The following is a 22,625-nucleotide window of genomic DNA, read 5'->3' on the forward strand; positions in this document are numbered from 1 at the left end:
GTAAGAGGCAATTTCGAATATTAAACAAATCTCATTTATATAAAACAAATAAATACATAATTTTTATTTTTGTCCATTAACATTTTCATAATCTTACAATGCCACATTTTCGTAATTATGCAATTATTTAATGATTCGATGTAAAATTAAATGGTGCAACAAAAACAGATAACCAAATCCCGTGGCTCAAAATAGTCAAAAGATCTCAACTTAATTTTTTGTCATGTTCACAATATTTGCATTTATTTTCATTTGGTGTTCTTAATAGCCTTTGTCTATACTAAACAAATCTTATTATTGCCAAAAATACAAAAGTAAACTCATTGGATATCTAATCAATCAAATTAGCTCAAGAGAAAATTCTAGTGTAGATAAAAATATAAGAAAAGTCTTACCTAAGGAGAATCCACAAATATTAGGAGGTAATATATTAAGAAAGACAAAATGTTCTGTGATAGAACTCAAATAGACTGAGTGTCATAAAAAGTAGATTCCTATGAACAAAATACTAGTCATATTTAAAAAATTGCCTTTATTGAAGAGTTTTGTATTTGGATATTTTGTATTACATTCTAATTATTACAGTTAGCCACATTTTAATTCCTCAAAAGTATCCTTTTAACTTAGAATATAGAAATAAATAGAAAAGTATTAACAAACGTATGCCATTTTTGGGAGGGGGAAATGTAATGATTCATTTTATATATATATATATATATTTTAATGCTTCCGTAAACAGTTGCACTTTTGCAAGATGCTGAAGAGCTTAAGCTTTTTTAGCAACTTCGATGAAAAATATGCTAAAGCATTCTTGAACGAAATTTGATACCTATATTTTAAAATATGTTATTTTTATATCTCTAAAATTTTATATCTCGCTATATGATACTTAAACTGTAATGTTAATTTCTTTTAATTATAAGCTAATTATTAAATTACTGCAATGACCAGTCATTTTATAAATAACATTTTCCTTTGCCTAAATGAAATGGAATTGTTGAGGTATGTAATCATATAAATTTTTAATTATTTCAAAAAAGGATGTTATTATGATTTAAAGAAGACTGGAATGAAAGATCATTAGAACTACAGAGGTTATAAGTTTAACAAGCTTACATTAAAAGAATTCAATCACATTGTAAATTTACGAAAGTAGGCAAAATATAGGCAATTACATGTAATTAAATTTCTGTAATACTTAATGACATATATTCTAATTGGAAATATTTTATGTTATAAAATAAATTCATATTCATTCTCAATGTTTAAAAACTTTTAAAGGAAAGCTTTTTATTTTATTCTTTCCAGAGAGTCAGATCCAGGAAAGCAACACCTAGAAGAAATCCAGTCTTGTCATAGGTATGCTTTGAAAAAACTTTTAATGTGCATTCTTATAACTTATATTAAATCCTAAATTTACAATTTATTAAAATATTACATTTTATTTTTATTTGCTTGTTTAGTGAATCATATACTCTCTTATTTGGGGCCAATCCTTTGAATCGACCGAAACTTGATTCCAGCAAACTAGGTATTAAAATGGTTTTTGTTTTGATAACAGTTTTATGATTATTCATTCATACAAAGGTTGAAAAAAATTTTTACGTTATATTAAAACTAGATTACAATATATGGTGAAACTAAACAGTTTATTGTTGTAAATACTTTTTTTAACAGTTTTTAAATTTCACCGAGATATACATTAAGTTTAAATTTTAAAATAAAAATTAACCAAATCATCCAATTCTTTTGTCTGTTTCAAGCAATTTCTTGTTCATATTTAACTTTAATTAACTTAACGAGATAAAAAATTGAATGAAAGATGAAACTTAATTATTTAAGCACTGTTTTACTTCTCTAATAACATTCTGTATCGGCAAACTATATGAGTTTAAAATATAAATCTTTTCTTTTTTTAATAAAGAACTACTTAACTTCTAACTGCATTGAAATATATTTCTCAGTTTAAATAGGTATTAAATTAAAGATTTTTAATTTAAGAAACTGAATAATATAATTATTTTATTTAATTAAAATTATTGTTTGTTACCCCTTTAATTTAAAATGGAAATTTTAAAAAAAATTTTAAAATCTAATTTTAATGTAATTTGAAACTTTTCTTTTACTTCAAATGACTTTTATAAGTTTATAATTTAATGATAATAGTAATTAAAAATAAAAGTTTAATATTTAATCAATTGCAGCTGATCTTCCAATGAAGAATTTTGTGATGTTCCCTTGTGGTGGCATTGGTGTAGATTCTGACACAACTTGAAATGATCTACGCACAGCAAGTCCTGCAAGAATGGCTACTGGATGTGTTGTTGAATTGGCCATGAAAGTAGCAACAGATGAAATAGAGGTATTATTAATATCTATATTTTAATGCTTGATAGTTATGCAATACAATGATAAGCTTATTATCAATCATCATACAGAAAAATGTTACTATATAAGTAACCTTGAAAAATTTTTGCTTTTCTACATCTTTTAAATCAACAAATTAATTTGTTCATGACTTCTATAAGAATAATTTTGTTTTTCTTACATTGATTCTTTGCATATTTAATTTCGTTTTCCTTCAAACATTACTTTTTTCCAAGACTAAAGTTTTTAGGGATACTTTAAGTCCCTAAAGGGCAAAGCTTACTGAGGAGTTGAAGACTTTAGCAATAAAATGCAGTAACACAAATAATTTCATCATTACATATTTTAACTAAGGGGAAAAAGCACCAAACCGTTGGTTAAAGCAGTTTGGGGAAAAAGAGTAACAGATTTAACGGTGACAGCACTTTTTAAATGAAATACTTATTTCGATATTTTAAAATAATTTATATAAGAAGCTTCGAAGATCAATTGATGTTTTTCCAAGTATATTTTTTGTTTAGTCTTTTTTACAAGATTTGTACATAAATCTACAAATAGTCTACTTTTTTTTCAATAAAATATTTTATTTATTTGTAGAATGGTTTTGCTATCGTCCGCCCTCCTGGACATCATGCGGAACATCAACAAGCAATGTAAGTTTTTCCTTGAATGCTTTTTATTGAAATATATATGCATATCGTATAATAATAATGTATAAATATATAAATACATAAAATATATAAAAACATATAAAACATATAAAAATATATAAAACATAAATATATAAATTTATAAAAAATATAATAATATATAAATTACAATAAAAATATATTTTAACAGAAATAAATTGCATTTATCTTTAACCAAAATCAATTGTATTTATCTTTAACCAAAATGCATTTATATGCATTATGCATAATGCATTATGCATTTATATGCAGATATCTAATTAACCTGTTGCAATATTACAGTCATCACACTAACAAAGATAATTTATCGTGGTACAAATTTTCTATACAATAAAATAACCTTTAATATTTATAATTATTTTAAAATTATTGTCTATTATTCATGTCTATTATTGTCTATTATTATTCATGAAAGTATCAGAAAGAGTACCAGAGAGAGAGAAAAGTATCAGAGTGATAAAAAAAAAGTTATGCCATGCATGAAAAATCAAGAGTTTGGTCTCTAACGTAAAAACAAATGCTATTAAAATAAAGGGATAATTCATAAATTAAAATTATAAAGGGAATATAATTTGAATTTAAGTGGGAATAAATAAATTAGGGGGATTAGGGTAAGAGAGCAATTCTCATTTTCACATGGAGCCTTCTATTCAAGACAGGAAAAACAGTGGGATTGTTTCATGAAAAGAATTTTTTACAGAAATGTTTCTCAAACTTTCTAGGAAATAAAAAAAAGGCAATTTCATACAAGACTATGACTTCAACTAGAAATACAGTAATTGTCAAGAAATTCTAGATACTGGTGGACTTTTTAAAAATAGCTTATATTAATCTTGAAATACTTTACTTTGTAAATAGTTTTGAGAGTTCATCATGTTTTGGTTCATGCACTTTTTTTATCCAGTATGTAACTACAGAAATAATTTTTAAATTTAGCAAAAGTGATTAATGCCCTCATAAAAAGTTCAAAAATGTATTGCAATATTTTAATTAGTTTATCAATCTATTTTCAATGTTTTACTAAATTTAAATATACTCAAAACTGTCTAGGATATATTTGTGGAAATTGTTTTAATATTTTCTTTCACAAAGCTAAAGCATTTTTAAAAAAGCTATAGCCTAGTTATAGCCTTTTTAAAAAATAAATAAATAACAGTAAATAAGACATTTTCATTTACATTGCCCTTCAAAATTTTTAATATATTTCTATATTATTAAAGCAGAATGAAACTTCTCTATAAACTAAGATTAAATTTTTACACCAACATTCTTTAATATTACAGGGGTTACTGCTTCTTTAATTCTGTGGCAATTGCAGCGAAACAGCTAAGAGAAAAGCTGAAGCTTGAGAAGATACTCATTCTTGATTGGGTAAGATTTGTTTGTTAAACTAATGTTTTAGAAAAATATCTTTGTTGTGCTTATTTTAACAAGAAAAGTGAAACATCCAGGAAAGATCACCTCTATCTAGCGACCGCATCTATTTATGACCACTTTTGGGAATCTGAAATTATCGACAGTTTATTCAAGCTGCTCATCATTCAGCGATAAACTTTATTGGTTTTTATAACATATGAGTTTACATAACATATGAGTAAAGCCCGAATTTTGATGAGATCGGCATTTTTTTTATTTTTCTTTACATTTTTATTTTACTTTATAACCGTCGTTGAACAGCTGACCCAAGTTTGCGTTTGCGACTACTGATGTTCAATTCCGTAGCCTTAAAGTTTTGAACCCAATCCGGAAACTAAGGGAACTTCTGGCTCAAGTATTGGGTGAAATGTGTCGTCGCGGAGGACTTTTTGATAGAACTAACCCGCATTTGCGTTACATGGAGAGGAAAACCATGAACACCTCCCACGGTTAACTTAACGGGTAGGGGACTCAAATCCATGATTCGTCTACCACTGATGATTTTCCACGTCAGCACTGTGGCCGGAGTTCGTATCAACCGGCCATCACTGGGATTCGGAAGCGGTTCACCTCATTGGAAGGCGAACTCTCTATCCCCTGAGCTTCCATGACTCTTTCGAAAAGTAATGTTATTAATGACATTTTTACCACGATTATTGCATTGGATATTGGATATATTGAGCGAAGTATTGATCGAAATCAAGTATTGAGCGAAATTTGCCTTCGTAGAGGACATTTTGAGGGAACTAACCCGCATTTGCATTACATGGCCAGGAAAGCCACAAAAACATTCCACGGTTAGCCAGACGCGAGCGACCACTGAGAATATTTTAAGCCAGCACTGTGGTTGGCGCAAGCTGGACCCGAAACTTGTATCGACCTACCATCGCTGAGATTCGAACCCAGTTTACCTCATTAGAAGGCGAACGCTCTATCCCCTGAGCTATCACGAGCCATGTTTTGCGTTTTTAGACACTTCTGCTAGTTCAGTGCATTTTTTGAAGTTTATTTTCACATTATTACTAGCTCATTTTTACAACATTCACTCTTTTTAAGACCTGTAGACAGTTCTAGTTGCAAATAGTTTAGTGCCTTTATTTATTTACAGTTTGTACAGAAGTACGGTGTGTTTAAAAAAAATGAAAATGTTTGTTTCTAAATTCGATTTTACAGTGCATCATAATAGTTAACTTTTCTTTCGTTATTTTTGAATTAGTGAAAAATGCATCTCATTTCACTTTAATATAAATGTTTGAATACAATTGAAATTTTAAGCTAGATGTATTTCAGATTTAATTCTTGTATTTAACTCTTGTACAAGGCAGAGATGCCAACTTGCTCCGGACAGCAAATATATAATTTAAAGTGGTAGTTTATCAATTGTGATTCTTGGTTTAATTAATTCAATTTAGTTGCTTTTTATCCACCACTATTTATAAATAATTCGTAGGCTTATATAACTCACCAAGTTATAGTACTTATGTCATGCTATACCTTTTAAAAAGCAATCAAAAATAGTCAAATATTTTCAAAATTAACTTTGTAATTATTTACCGTTTTTTTAAAATTATTTTGGCGTGTCCGGAGCAGTTGGCATCTCTGACAAGGGATTTTTTAAGTAGGAAAAACTAACTCAAATTTTAAAATTCTAATATTTATATGGGTCTGCCTACCACTTTACTACTTTCGTGAGTAGTTTGTTGGCACTTCTACGTTAAATCATCAGAAAAAAATTGCATCCCTAAAAAACGAAAAAATTTTCCTAAAAAGCACAAGTTCTATCTAATTTCTAACAATAAAAACCACAAGTTTGAATTTTGACTCCATATTTATAGTCTTTTTAATACATCGTTAATCCATACGTTAAACTATTAAAAAAACTGTAAGTAACAATTTTATGGCAAGTGTTAGCTAATATTTGACCTAGAAACTTCAAGTCTGAGTTTTGCCTCGAAACGTTGAACCCTTGTAGACGATTATTAACCTTAAGAAACTCGTTAACCAGGAAGAAAATTGCAACCAAAGTAAAAATCACGGCTAAAATAGCTTTTTCTTAACTTTAAAAAGTAACTAATATTTTGCAACGAAATTTAAGATTTTATCCTGCAATGTTTGCTCCTACGAGGACACTTTCAAAAAAGCTTTTTTGCGCGCTAAAAATTCATTTTCGCCAACTTGACTTTTTGAGTTGACTTAACAGTTTGAGGGCTGTGTTCTCAAATATGCTAATTAATTATTGCAGACGATATTTTAAGTTACAAAATCAGACATAAAAATGCACTTTCTCTGAAATAAAATACCTTTTTTTAACGGATTCGTATTATAGCCGCAGCCCAGGAAATATGGTCCTGATAGTTTGGTCAGGAGAGCGACCCAAATTTTGGACCCTTTAATGTTAATTTCACTTTTTGTATATTTCGCATGTCTCAAAAACTTTTTAAGTGATTTTAAAAAAATTTGCTCACAAATATAAAATTCGTTTTTCCAAGGATAATTCCTAGTAAAATATAAATGTTGGTAAATTTTTAATGTTTTATTTTTCAACTTTACTTATTAATAGTCGGAAATTGAATTGTAAGGTATGCAATTTTTACATCATTTTAAAGGTTGTAATTTTACATGTCAAAACATTTGGGCGAAATCGGGGCTGAATATACACTGGTTATCATAAATTAAGGAAAAATCACAAAAATAGCGATAACTCTTTCAAAAGTAAGCCAAACCGTGCAAAATTTGCATATGTTGTCCACTAAGAGTAGCTGAGTAAAATTGCAATATGCAAATTAGTGGCGCTGCACTCGGCTTACGTCATCTGCCTGGAGCATAAAAGTCCAAGTTTGAGAGAAAGCACACAAATTTTACTGTGATTGCGACATTGAAAATCTGAGATAGCCAATTCGTAATAATGACCTCTAGGCATCATTTGCCTGAAGAACTACGATGGAGAGCCATCGGGAGACTAGAGGCAGGGCAGAGTCAATCAGAAGTGGCCAGATGGCTAAATGTGAGTCCATCTGTGGTTCATAGACTTTGGAGGCAATTTCAAACCACAGATTCGGCATCTAGGAGGTTCAGTCAAGGACGGCCAACTGTTACGACCAGTGCCGATGACCGATATTTGACATTAAGTGCACGCAGGAATAGAACCGCTACTCCGACACATCTTAGATCCTCTCTTGCTGCAGCCACCGGAAGGTTGGTGTCAACGTCAACTGTGCGCAGAAGGCTCCACGAAGGTGGTCTGTATGCGAGACGACCAGCCATTTGCGTGCCGCTCACATCACGCCATAGGAGAGACCGTTTGCAGTGGGCCCGACAACATGTCCACTGGACGTCAGATCAATGGAGGCCTGTTCTCTTTACGGATGAGTCCAGGTTTAGTCTAGAAAGTGACAGTAGACCTTATTTGATATGGAGAGAACCTGGGACCCGTTATCATCCATCAAACATCCGTGAAAGAGATGCATACGGAAGAGGCAGTGTCTGTGTTTGGGGAGGCATATCCTTAGGAGGGCGCACATACCTCCATGTCTTTCCAAGGGGAACCGTGAATGCTCAGGTTTATCGAGACAACATCCTTGATGCTTATGTGCGCCCATATGCCGGGCAATTGGTGATTGCTTCCTGTTACAGGACGATAATGCAAGACCACACAGAGCTCGCATTGTTGATGATTATCTTCAACAGGAAACAATTACTCGCATGGAGTGGCCAGCTCGATCCCCGGACTTGAATCCTATCGAGCACGTTTGGGATGCTCTAGGGAGGCGTGTATCTGCCATCAATCCGCCCCCTCAGACCCTTGCCACGCTTGCAACTGCTTTACAAGAGCAATGGCTCTCACTTCCTATTGAACTGATAGACCGCATAATTGAAAGCATCACACATCGCTGTTTGTGCTGTATTGCTTCTAGAGGCAATCATATTCCATATTAAAGGTACTTTTTCTATTGCAAACCGATACTTCCAATTTGTTTATTTTATACATGTGCTAATTTCTATACTACTATTAATGTCTGATAATTTCTTTTTATGTTGTTTAATACCTTACTATGTGTTGTATATTGTGGGTAAGTTTCATAAAATTCCATGTGTAATTTCTTGAGTTATCGCGATTTTTGTGAATTTTCCTTAATTTATGATAACCAGTGTAGTTCCTGAGAAATCAAATTATAAATATTGGTCTCCTTTTAAACTATTTAGATTTCTCAAGAACTATTTTACCAATTTCTTTTAAATTTTGTATTTTGCTTTGCAAAATTACGTATGATATTATGTATCTAACTATTTAGAATCTTTTCAACTATCATTTAATAAAATAATAAAAAATATCAAATATTTACAAAAATTAAAAATAATAAAAATATTTTTATTTTGGGTGTCAAAAACGCGAATCCGTTGAAAAAAAGGTATGTTTATTCGGAGAAAGCGCGTTTTTATGTCTGATTTCGTAACTTAAAATATTGTCTGCTCTAATTAGTATATTCGAGGTCACCTTCTCTAAAATTGTGTTTGGGTCCTTGACCGTGAAGATCCGATCATTGTGTCAAAAGTTATTCAAAGTAGTCCGTTTTTTTCCAGCAACCCTACTGGATTTTTAGGGAAGACTACTGGAATTCGCGTGATTCTCTCGCTCTCCCGAATAAATTAAAATTTTCTCGTTTTTTTTTTTTTTTTTTTTTTACGTTTACTGAAATATCCCTATGTTTAGGGAAATATTTAAAAAAAATCCCTATAAAAGGAAAAATAGTATTTCATTGGATCTGAATAAGGCTGATTGAATCCAATATTATTAAATTGCTTTTGTTTGTAAAATTAACAACAATTCGCCAATATGGTAGGGTCATTCTTTTTTACTATTGAAGTGTAATTCAGAATTTGTCCACTAGAAAACAGAACCGGTTTTCACGCAATCCAGGGTATCCAGCGTCTTCCCCCTTCATTTTTCCTTACATTTTTATATTCTTTTTATTTCCTTACATTTGAAATGGCATAATATATTTTTTATAACCGTCATTGAACTGCCGAACTAATTTTTGGGTTTATGACTACTGATGTTCAACTACGTGGCCTTGCAATTTTGAACCAAATCCGGAAGACGAGGGAACTCCTGGATTAAGTGTAGGGAGAAAATTGCCTTCGTGAAGGACTTTTTGATGGAACTAACCCACATTTACGTTACAAGGAGAGGAAGATCACGAGAGCCTTCCACGGTAAGCCTAACGGCAAAGGAACTCTAACCTGTGATCCGTCTACCACTGAGGATATTTTACGTCAGCACTGTTTTCGGTGCAAGCTGGTTGTGGAATTCATATCGACTAGCAGTTGCCGGGATTCGAACCCGGTTCACCTGATTGGAAGGCGAACGCTCTAGCCCTGAGCCATCGCGTCTTAGGGCGTAATATTTAACAAGTTTCTATTTATTATATTTAAGAGTGAAATATTAGTTAGGTATAAAAGTATAGTGTAATACGAATTGTAACGTGAAATGTGCACATTTCTTGGTGTGTTGTATTATTTGGTGGTACTTCAGCAGAGCAGGTTACCGTAACAAAAGAGTTAATATTGCCTTCAAGTTTTGATCCTATTAAAAAACTTATGTGCCCACGATAGATGGAAATCATTAGCCCATTTTAACTTTACAACGCCGAAACAAGTTAGCAAAATTTTAACCTAAAATTCAATTCTGCATTTATGCTTTATTCCATATTCAGGAAATCTTACCTTACCCTCTAAAAAAATAATGTTTAAAAACTTTTAGCCAATTTTTTACTTACAAGCCACAAACTCAAATTTCTCCTTCAAACATTAAGTCATAAAAAAATTAGTAGTCCATTCTCCAAAAAAGGTTACATCCAAAATAAGTATTAGGTATTTTGGTCATAAAGTTGAAGCTTGCCTCCCATTACAAAATAAAACACGGCTATAAAGAGTTTTAGCTTACTTTTGGCTCAGAAAACACGTGATATAAATTAGTCTTTAAATCTAATAATTTGTCTTTTTGTTTCTGTTCCTTAATAGTTACTCAACCTGACAAAAATATGGCGAGAAAAAGATTAAGATTATTTTCACGCAAGGCAAACCAAAAAATTGAATTTTCCTTTCAGACATTTTCCAGTTTTAGGTAAACGTTTTTAACGTTAAGTTTTAAACATTAGGTAACGCCCACAAAATTTTTGCTTAATTTATCAGCCAAAAATTGAAAAATCAATTCAAAGCATATTAAACCATCTCTTCTGGGTTAACATCCTCTAATCGCTTCCTCTTCTAGTTCTTGTTTTTTAACAACTAGTGTTTTTTTTTTAAATAAGAAGGTCGTGAATTTATTATTTAATTTTTACTTAATTTTGTGATTCGAAATGCTTATTATATCATTACATTTCCTACTTTTTCCCTCTTTTTTAATTAAGACTTGTAACGAATTCCGCATCCAGCTTGCACCAACCACAGTGCTGACGTGAAATATCCTCAGTGGTACACGGATCACGGGTTAGAGTCCTCTTGCGGCCAGGCTAAACATGGGAGGTTCTCATGGGGTTAGTTCCATCAATGCGGGTTAGTTCCATCCAAAAGTCCTAGATAAAGGCAAATTTCTACCCATACTTGATCCAGGAGTTCCATTATCTTATTGATTGGGTTTAAAATTAAAAGTCTATGGAGTTGACTAGCCGTAAACCCAAATTTTGGGTCACCTGTTCAACGACGGTTACAAAATAAAATATAAAGAAATAAAATATTGTTATGTTAACTTTCCTTATAATTAGAGTTCTTGTTGCAAAAGTTTTAATAATGTTACAGCAGAAAAAGCACAATTTCATGTAATTTTTGCATTTTCCAGATAGGATCATTTCCATTCAACAAACAAGGGGTGGATGGCTTTAAGATCAGTGAATAAGCTTATTAAAAACGAGTAAGTATATTAACAGCAGTGACTTTATTTATGGGCAAGTGAATGAATTTATAAATTCATAATGTGTTACTACAGTCAACGACAATTTTTCGTTTATTAAAATAATTTTTAACAAAATTGCAATATATTTAATGCAAAAGTCCTTAAAAATATTTAAATATATGCAGAGCGCCAAACAAATAAATAAACGGACCACCCAGAATAACTTTTGATGAGATCTTCACGTTCTAGAACTTAATCTTAGAGGTTCAAAGTGATTATTTAAAATACGCTAATTAATTAGTTCATACGATATTTAAAGTTACGAAATCCGACACAAAAAGGTATTCTTTTCTATATAAATCGATCTTTTTCAGATGAATCCGAATTTCTGATCCAAAAATTAAGGGAGTAGCTGCAATCTAGGAAACATGGTCCCCATAGTTTGGTCAGAGAGTGGTTCTAAGTTTAAATCCCTTTATTTTAATTTTATTTCTTGTGCATTTCGCCGTAACTCGAAAACTTTTTAAGCTAATTGAAAAAAATTTGAACGCAGCTAAAAAATTAGTTTATCCGAAGTTAATTGCATGCTAAAAAGTATATTTCAATATATATTTATTGTTTTTTTTTATTATACTATTTAATTAGTGTCAAACAACTTTTGTCATGTACAATTTTCGCCATCATTTTAAAGAACATAATTTTACATGGCAAAATGTAAAATTTGAGCGAAATTGGTCGAAGAGTAGTTGAGAAATTGAATTTTAAAAAAGTCGATATTTTAAAATCCGACATATTTTCCAGATTTTGTCTACCGTCTATAATTTGAAGGTCGAATAAAAAAGATATATTCAGAGTGACACTTTGTGTTTTATTTCGTTACCTAAAGTATAGTCTGATCTAATTAATTGGCATATCTGAAACCCACTCCTCTCCTCGAACCATTAAGATTCAGTTTTAGATCTTAAAAGATCCGATCATTAGATCAAAAAATATTCAGGTGCTCCTTTTATTTTTTTGAGCTCTGTAAATAAATAATATTTTTGACTTAAACAAGGGTCTCAATATTAGGAAAAGGAAAAATCTTTCATGTGGGCTTACAAAAATCAAATACACCGAAGAGCCATTACATTATGACCACTCTTCATCTATAACAATGGGCTCGCCCAGGTTTTCATGGCTTCTAGCCCAGGAACAATGTTTTTATGGGGCACATTAGGACCCATAATCCTCATAGAACAATCCCTGACGTCTGTAAGCTATTTAAACATAGTTGCAGACCAGGTTCACCAATTTATGGCAACAGTTTTTTCTGCGGGGGATGGTGTTTACCAACAGGATAATGCACCATGTCATAAGGGTCGAATCGTCGAGGAACATTCCAGTGACTTTCAAGTCATGTCTTGGCCCCCAAATTCACCTGACTTTAATCCAATAGAGCATTTGGGGTCCTACTTGGAAAACCAAATTCGTGCTGCCACGCTACCCCCTCGTAATGTGAGGGAATTGCAGGACCAGTTGGTGAGCGCTTGGTACCAGATACCTCAGAATACCTATCAGCACCTTGTGGAATCAATGCCTCGGCGGGTGCTGTCAGTTTTGAGAGCTAAAGGTGGTCCTACATGTTATTAGCAGGGTGGTCATAATGTAATGGCTCTTCGGTGTATAACTGGTAGGCAGCTAAAGTCCATTTTTTTTTACCAATTCAGTAAATAATGAAATTTAATCACCAAGTCGAATAAATGCTAAGACTGATTTTAACTTTTTAACGTAAAAACTCATTTGCTTGGTTACACTTCTTTTAGTTCTTGAAAAGTGCCATTTAACAATGAATTTTGCTTGAAAATGTATTATTTGCTGTTCAAATCCGTTTATTTTTTTAACTAAAAGAAAGAAAAAAATCAGTTAATGTTAGTTTCGTTTTGGTGAAAAAAAACCTTACAATTGAAATTCATTGTTTTATCTTTGCATACAATAAAATAAAGAATTTATTTGTGCGTGTGTATGTATATCTGTATTTGTAATTGCGGGTAAGATTACGAAACCATATTTTGTGCTTTTTACGAAGCTCGATTTTTGATTTTTAAATTCAGAGACATTTAAGAAATGGAATTTTCTCATTGACTTTAGCGGAAGCCTTTGTTATAGTAAGCTATAGACGATTCAGTTTTGTCATATATTTTAAAGATAACACCAGTAGTGTTTGTTAGCTTATAGATCTAATCAAAAAAAACTTGTTTATCGCGCGTTCTGCAATACTTATTTTTCTATTCGTTATGCCAGGTTATCTGAAAGATGAACGTGATCTTGCTTGCATCAGCAGACTACGTCACCTGATTAATATTTTCATGGTTATCTGAAACTACGAGTTTATTTTATTTATAGTTATACTCTTAAAACGGGTTTTAACAAAAATAAATAATTAAAAATCAATGGTAATTGAAATAAAAGGCTAAATTAAGGGAAAAATAGTACAAATTCGTTGAAGAGAAAGTACAATGCCGGAATTATTATGGACGTCAATGATAATTAATTTTGGTAATCGTTACAATTTGAAATAAAAAAATAAGTCATAGGAAAAACTAATCAGAAAATGGTACTAATTCGTTTATAAAAATCGGTTAAATAATATTGATGTCAATGATGCTTACTTATTTTTGGAAATATGTACTAATTGAAATTTAAAAAAATTAGCTATGTACTAAAAATGTAAATTGATGGAGAAAATGTATTCATTCGTTACGGGATACCATAAAATTCTGCCATAACATTTATTGACACCAGTACTTTGCAGTTTTATAAGATGTAAGTACAGGACAAAGTAGCTTGACTTTGGTAAATTTTCACTATCATGAGTTACCAGTATTATGCCAGATAATACTGAAGCCATTGTTTTCAATAGGCAATAGACGATTGAGTTTCTCAAATATTTTAAAGACTTCATCAGTTATGTTTTTTATGTTATGCCTTTAATCAAAAAAGATGTTATTTGCGTGTTCTGTTATTATTAAATATATTTTATTAGTTATGCAAGGTTAACTGATTGATTAACGTAATGATGGTAGCATAAGCAAACTACATCGCAAATTTAATATTTCTAAGGTTATTTGAAACCATCGTGTTTATATTTGTTACCATTTTGAAACGTCTTTTTATAATGGTGCGACGGTAATTGAAATGAAAAATATCAGTTTTGTACTACAAAACAAAATGGAGATATGGATCTATTAGGGGTACTATAAAAGATCGTCTACAAGGACAATCTACGATCGTCTACTAGATGGGCTGCTAAAAATGTGTTTTATTTAACCTAATATGTTGGAGTTGCCAAGAAAAGCAGCAAATCTATACATAAAATTAAATTTAAAATTTGAGTGTCTGTTTGTGTGTCTCTATGCCGTATTTTGGGTATACGGTGAGCAGCTGTAAAAATACGAGATTAAAAATGTATCTAAATAAGTAAGATTATAAGCTTAATTACGAAGCCCGATTTTTGATTTTTTAAAATTACATTTTAAATACAGAGACTTTTAAGAACAAAATTTTCTCATAGACTTAGTGGAAGCCAGTGTTTTAAAATAAGCTGTGGAGGATTTAGTTTCTTCAAATATTTTAAAGATAAATTATAGCTTATTGCTCTAATCATAAAAAAGTTGTTTATTGAGCTTCCAGTTATACTTACTTATATTTTAATTGTTATGACAGGTTATCTGTGTGATTAATGTGAATAAGCAAACTACACCACCAAATTATTATTTCTAAGATTATTTGAAAACAAGCGTTTATTTTGTTTATAATTATGCTTTTAAACCGTGATTTTACAAGACTAAACAATTTAAAATTGAGGCTAATTGAAATAAAAGCTTAAGTTTTGTACTAAAATACAAAATTATTGGAAACATGGAACTAATTCACTGAGGAATAAACATAAAAAGCACTAATTTAATTATGGACGCCAAGAATAACTAATTTTGGCAAATTACTAATTAAAGTACAATAATAAATGTACTAAAAGGCAAAAAAAAAACAGTAGAAATGTCGTTTAAGCGAGCATAAAAAAATTAGCAAACTATTATTGATGTCAAAGATGCTGAATTAATTTTTATAATAAATAATGACATAAAGATATGCTATGTACAGAAAATGTATTTATTTATTACGAGGCACCGTCGGCATGCTATTATTGACATCAATGATACCTATGTTTGGCAATGGTCACTACTGGTATTATGGTAATAGTTGAAGTTTTGATAGATACCAAATATACTTTTATATAGGTACAATGTATTTTAGAGTGCAGATTACAGCAGTGCAGATTTCATTTGGTGCAGATTACAGCTGCAACAATACTGTACATTTTTATAATAGATTTATTATGTGAATAGATATGTCAGATGATGCTGAATAAAGTTAGCCTTTATTTTGAGAGGATTAACTGCTAAAAATCAGCTTTGCTTAAGCTAATAATGTAAACGAAATAAGAGTCAACAAATAATTATAAATAAAAAAAAGCATTGTAATTATTTTAACTTCGTTGTTTACGTCGGTATTTGTGGGAAAATTTTTTGAACTATTTTGCAGTGTTGTTCATTACAGATTTATTGATGCTTTTTTTTTCACCCCATACTGGTAATTAATAAATAAAAGAAGTGCGCAGTTTGATTTTGGGAAGGTTGATAATTTTATTTTTTATCAAGACGCCATTGATATTACTGGCGTATGTTTTTTTTTAATGTTAGCATATGTTGTACTAAACATTTTAATAACAAATTGATCACAATACCATAAGATCAAGCAAGAAATTAAACGAGGCAGAAATTAAAATCCCCTCACACTTGAACAATAACTGTTTTTATGCTTACAAATTGGTTTACTTTTTGATTTTAAATCTCGAAATATTTGAAATTCTACTTCTTTAAAAGCCAAACCAGCTGGTCCCCGACTAATATTTTATAAAGTTTAAAAACAAGTATTTTAAAACATCAAAATAAATCTCATCCTCAATTTAAGAAGAGCACTTTTCACTATTGACAATTTGAGACAAATTTAACTTTTTTTCCCTAGTGCAGACACGTTAATTGAACTTTTTCCATTAAAATAATTACGCTTTCTTTTTGTTAAGAACTTTAGGTCCTTATTTTCAATTTATGAAAGCATATAACTATACTTTTACTCACGTTTTAATTAGATTTCATAGTTTCCTTTACGGATTTCAGATTTCGACAAGCAAGTGATCTAACAATGATGAAAGAAATACATGGATCAAAAAATATTGAGTATTGTTGCTACATAATGTCTAATATCGACATAGTCCCTAATGACAGTGAGTCAAAATTCTTTTTCAGTAATTTCTATTGAAAATAAAACCACAAGAATAGTTTATTTTAAAGAATCGGACACTGTTTGAGTCCACTTTAGAGCGAAAAAAATAAATTTTAATGTTTACGATTTGATATTTGTTAGTCATAAAAGATTATGCTTATTTAAAATATTGCCTATATTGAATATTGCCTATAATAAATATTGCCTATAATAAATATTGACTATAAGAAATATTACCAATAATAAATATTGCCTATAATAAATATTGACTATAAGAAATATTACCAATAATAAATATTGACTATAATAAATATTCACTATAATAAATATTGACTATAATAAATATTGACTATAATAAATATTTACTATAATAAATATTACCTATAATAGATATTTATTTTAGAATACTTGAGGTGATATTCTCATGAATTAAACTAACGACTTTCTTTTTTAACAATGAATGAGGCTAATTGTTATTCATCTTGTTCATATGTTTAAATCAACATTTAGAGTTGAAACTGATTTTATATTTTTGTGGTATGTAAAATATAAAAAGCTATTTTACACAGCGTTATGACAATATCAGTGAGACAATTCAAGAAAAAGAAGTTAATATTGATATCTTCTTGATCCAGCTTCTTTTTTCAAACTAAAGCTTAGGGCGCTGTTTCCAGTATCGCATGGTCCGCCGGCAATGACTTTAATAATGCGCCCTGTGTTGGTTAAGATTCGTTACCCATTTTAGGTCTAACAAAAATCAAAATATTTTTCCAATTTAAAACATTTTAGAAAATAATTTTTTAAACTTTTTATTTTAGTTTGATGTCTGTAATTTTCTTTGTGAGTTCTTACTTAAAAATTAAGTTTAGTTAAAGTAGTGCCATTAATTTTACTAACATTATTTTTTAAAAAAAGTAATATAAAAAAATTGAACTCAATTCTTACTTAGGTCAACAAAAATGTTTTTATTTTACTTACTTTTTATTAAATAATTAAAAAAATTTCCTAACTAAATGTAATGAATGAATTAATATTTGAAAAAACTGCATTCACTTCAAGTGTCATCATCCACTACAAGTTTGAAAAAAATGTATTTGAACACTTGAGTGGATGAATAAAAAAGTATTTTATTGAACAATTGAACAAGAGTGTGAATTAATAATAGGAATTGAATAATATCAAATTGGATTATTAACATCACGCACTAAATTACATTTTGAGCTCAATAGCTTGTTGAAAAGTAATGGAAATTTCGATGGGCATAAAGATCTTTTGGTCGTTGAAATAGCTAGTAACATTTTGATTATAGCTGAACGTTATAGAAAACGTTTGATACTTATACTGTCATCTCACACAATACTCCAGTTAAAATTTAAACACCCTAACTAGTCGAAAAATGGTAAAAATATTACCTAATGATAATTCTGCTTGTGGTGATCAGGAAAACTTTTTACTTATTAAACTTGTGAAGTTCTCAGACATAGAGCTGCAGTAGAAGTAAGAGTAGCTAGATTACGAGGGTTGCTATTTATATTTCTAGCCCAATAATGAAAAAACAAATATATAGGATCGAAATTGGCTTTATTGTTTTTCAAAATATTCTTTATGATGATCAATACAGTTTTGCATGCGTTTGAACGAATTTTCAAAGCACTTTTTCCAGTTCAATTGAGGTAACTCCAAAACGTGCGTTTTGAATGCATCAACAGCTTCTTCGGGAGTCGAAAATCGTTGTCAACGTAGTTTATTTTTGATGTGTGGGAATAAGAAGAAGTCATTGGGTGCCAAATCAGGGCTGTACGGCGGATGACCCATCAGTTCTTCTTTCGCTCCATCAGAAATGCCTTTGTTTGAGTCGATGTGTGAGAGCTCGCATTGTCATGATGAAGAATGATTCACCTGTTCCTCTGCTTTTTTCGAATTTCTCCGATGACTTCTGGCAAACAAATGGTCGTGTACCATTCAGAATTGATCGTCCTGCGTTGCTCTAACGCCACTGTTGCCACATGACCGTTAATGCCGAAGAAACAGGCAATCATTTGTTTCGATGTGCTTCTTCCTCGAACAACTTTTGTTGGTTTTGCCTCGTCTTGGAAGACCCATACAGTTGATTGCTGTTTTGTTTCCGGCTCATATGCATAGATCTATGATTCGTCACCTGTGTAGATGTTATACACAGCCTTTGATGTGCCTTGAACGTATTTTTCCAACATTTCCTTGCACCATTCGACACGAGCCTTTTTTTGAGCGTTTGTCAGATTATGCGGGATCCAACGCGAACAAATTTTTTTTACGCTCAAATGTTCATGCAATATTTTATTGATGCTAGTCATACTAATATCCAAAGACTCCTCTATCTCACGGTATGTCACATGACGATCTTGCTTTATCAGTTCACGCACAGCATCGATCTTTTCTGGCACAACAACGGATTTTGGACGACCTGCACGGGATTCGTCCTGGATCGAACATCGACCACGATTAAATTCGTTATACCAATTTTTTACAGTGCTGTAGGATGGCGCTTTATCGCTGAATAAAGAATTAAGTTCATCGAAGCACTCTTGTCTTGACAATCCACGTCGAAAGTTATGAAAAATAATGGCACGAAAATGTTCACGATTCAATTTACTGTCAACAGCACAAATGAAGCTATAATGGTAAATTGTCTGCTGAATTTATGTTGAAAAATATCAAACTTTCGATTGAAATCGTCTGCGGTGGCCTAGCAACACTTACTGTTGCCAAGGCTAGAAATATAAATAGCAACCCTCGTATAAGGAACGCTTACATTTTAAAATTCTTTTCTTTGGAGGTAATTTTAAGAGGTGAGCACCCTCAAGCTATGCTTCTATTAAACCACGTTTCCTTACATTGTGAATTTCTCAAATCGAGTCTTTCCCTTGTTAATCAATCCTGTTTAAGCAACATTTTACAAAAAAAAAAAATAGACTTGACTAAATGATTTGCTGTAGTAACTGAATGTAAATGGTTTTAAATATACATTTTCCTCTTAAGTTATATTTTTAACTACAAGATGGTCCTTTTTTACTTTCTTCTTTGAAACTATGTTGGTAGCTCTGCTATGTGAATACAATTTATTATAAACGATTTGATTCCTATGAATACATTAAATAATTAAAATTCAAGACTATGAAAGATTACTTCAATGTTTTATTTTAAACTTTATTAAGTTTACAAATGATAACAAAGGTGCTGAGAAGTTTCACGACTGCTATAATACATCGCAATAGACTACACATTTCAAAGTATTTTTCAAAACAATCGTTGCTGTAAATATGTTTTTTACTTTCAATGTTTAAATATATCTTGTTTAAGTAAATTGCTATGCATAAGGAACAAACTATTTTTCTTAAATGAATGAGTATTAATAAATGCAATTCAATATTATGATTTGCCATTATGAATAGAATTTAATTTTCTTCATTTTTCCTAACTAGAATCAGAAGATAAACTTCAGTATTTATGTGTCTAACATTCATGAAATGAATCAATATAAAGTAACTAAAAAGTATTGGTAAGTTTTAATTTAACTTTAAAAAGACTTTTTGAAGGGCGTTCTTTTTGTACTTATGTTGATAGGTAAGTTCACACTTGTAAGGTAAGACATTTATTTATCCTGAGTTATGCTTGGTGCGATACTGGAAGTACACGCACATTTATTGCTGGAATGAGGTAAAGTGGCTTTAATGCATTTTTTTCTTTGGATATGAAACAGAATTAATTTATTTCGGGTTTTTCTTTTTTCCGACGACTAGCACATTTTCGTTCCAGCGTGCCGCTCGCAACATACGTTCGAGATTTGCCCGCTTTTACATGCGGCGAATTTTGTTCATTCCGTTTTAACAACATTCGACATCGAACGCTTTTATCCATTATTCTAATTTTTTTCATCGGATTTTTGACGTATTTCCTTTTTCTTTTTATTCGAATTACAAGCGACGAATTTCATTTTATTTTATTTCCGTTTTCAAATTCTAATTATTATATCTATTAATTTTTATATTAGTATTAGATCTCTGTTTGTTCGAGTTATGTTTCCTTTATTCATTTCTTTTTTATTTTATTTTTTTATTTTACTTTCTCCATACTTCATGATTCTCCAGTCCAATTGATCCAAATCTTTAATCCAATTTTTCCACCCTTTTCTCTATTCTTCTTTTCACTCTGTTTTCTAGTGTTTTTCAAATAGATGAATTTTTTAAGACGTTTTTCACTTTTATGTTAGTTTGTGGTTGGGTTTCATGCAGATGTGTGTTTGGTTTTCACTTCCAATGCGTGTTGGCTTTTCATTTACAATCTCTGTTCGTTTTTTTTTCAATGGTTAATTTATTTATTTTTTTGGATAATTTTTCTCTCCAATGTTTCTTTTCCCAATTTTTTTTTTTTAGCTTTATGAATGGGTGTTTTGTTTTTCTAATTGGTATACCACTTTTTCCTAATGTTTCTTCGATTTCGTTCCAGTGTGTGTGATCTTGTTTATGTTTTTAATGGTAGCATTTTTCTTTCTGTGCATCGAATGAAATTTGTGTTCGTTGTTTTTGTTCCTTTTTGTTTATATTATCTTGTTTATGCTTGATTTTCATCTTTCACTGGGTTCACTTTTATAATATTTCCATTATTTAATAAAAAAGTATGTATATTTTTACAATTTTTTTCAACCTTTTTATTTATTTATTTATTTTTTACAATTTCTTAAAGTGTTTTTAATGTGTTTGATAGATATTTCGAGGAATTTTTTTTAATGTTCTGCTATTCAGATTTTTTTTTCTTGGTTTGATCCGATGTAAATTAGTTTTCCACCCCATGTTTTTTTATCTCTGTGTTAATTAGTTTAGTGATTGTTAAGTCGTTTTCCTTGTACTGTGTGCTTTTAATGTCGTTAACTTAATTTCTTTTCAGATGTTATTAATTTTTTCAGATTTTTTAAATTTTTTGGTTTTTTGGGACTTTAAATTATTTGATATCAATGTTGTCTCTAGTTTATTATAATGTAATGTAATTTAGGTTTGTAGGATATGTTTCTTCACAGTAGTCTGATAAATAGGAAACAACCTGACAAAATTGGATCTAGTTCGTTATTTGGAATCTGTGTGACTGAGATTAATTCCAGAATGATTTTGAACCTCCTAATATGAGTTTAGATACTAAAGAAAGATGCTTTCTGCTTATTCTGTAAGTAAAGTTTAATTTGAAATGAGGAGGGGGGTTGCCAGAGCCTACGAAGAGGTTGGACTTCTGCCTGTTGGTCCGCGGGAGGTATTTTATTTCCCTCCTACCACCCAAAGGTATTAGCCGATTAAGGTATTTTTTTAGAAATAACAAAACTATTCAAGCACACCATGAAATATGATTCTATAGAGGATACGACACCAACCAACCAAAGTTTAATTTTAATCCATTTTGTCAATTATTTCATATCCTGCAGTTAAATTTAAACCCTGAAAACATATTTCACGATACAGTTAATAAACAACTTCAAACTAAAAAGTAACCCAGAAAAATGAATACCTAATATACACTATATTTTATACAATTTCCTTGAATAGAAAAATAAGCACTTTTATGACATAATTAGATTTAAAATTTTAAATAAAACTGATAGTTTCCTTCTTTACGTATTTTGTCAAACAAAATTTTCGACAAAAATTTTTGTTAGCCATCACAGTTAAAAAACGGTTATAAGCGAATCAAATTTTAGCTGAGTTCTGACCTACGAAACACAAGATTGTTTTTTTTATTTTTTTATTCAAAAGTAGGCGCTATAGTAGAAAATCGTTTGCTCATGCGACAAGAAGTTTAAAAGCAAGTTTTAATCAACGTATGATCCAGAAATACAAAAGTTTCAATAAAATTTCTCTCTCAAAATAAAATTCTGGTGGCAGCGGTCAACTGGTTGGATCCGGAAAGATAAAGTACAG

General features: G+C 30.6%; 1 protein-coding gene across 2 annotated transcripts; it reads left to right on the forward strand.

Moving 5' to 3' along the window:
• The first annotated feature begins 1,463 nt into the window (after positions 1 to 1,463).
• On the forward strand, positions 1,464 to 22,625 carry LOC147810137 (histone deacetylase 9-like). Of its 2 annotated transcripts, XM_087165042.1 has the most exons (8): positions 1,464 to 1,531; positions 2,205 to 2,362; positions 2,965 to 3,020; positions 4,340 to 4,427; positions 11,315 to 11,382; positions 16,578 to 16,684; positions 20,145 to 20,221; positions 21,712 to 22,625. In XM_087165042.1, exons 2-7 carry the CDS (start codon positions 2,306 to 2,308, stop codon positions 20,177 to 20,179), a joined length of 411 nt encoding a protein of 136 aa, XP_087021168.1. In that variant the 5' UTR covers positions 1,464 to 1,531; positions 2,205 to 2,305; the 3' UTR covers positions 20,180 to 20,221; positions 21,712 to 22,625. The 2 variants fall into 2 exon arrangements, with proteins under 2 accessions (XP_087021168.1, XP_087021167.1); XM_087165041.1 differs by lacking the exon at positions 21,712 to 22,625 and having other exon boundaries at positions 20,145 to 21,506.

Source organism: Parasteatoda tepidariorum, chromosome 5 (genome assembly GCF_982258835.1).
Source record: "Parasteatoda tepidariorum strain Cologne lab strain chromosome 5, Ptep-v5.0, whole genome shotgun sequence".
Taxonomy (NCBI): Eukaryota; Metazoa; Arthropoda; class Arachnida; order Araneae; family Theridiidae; genus Parasteatoda; species Parasteatoda tepidariorum.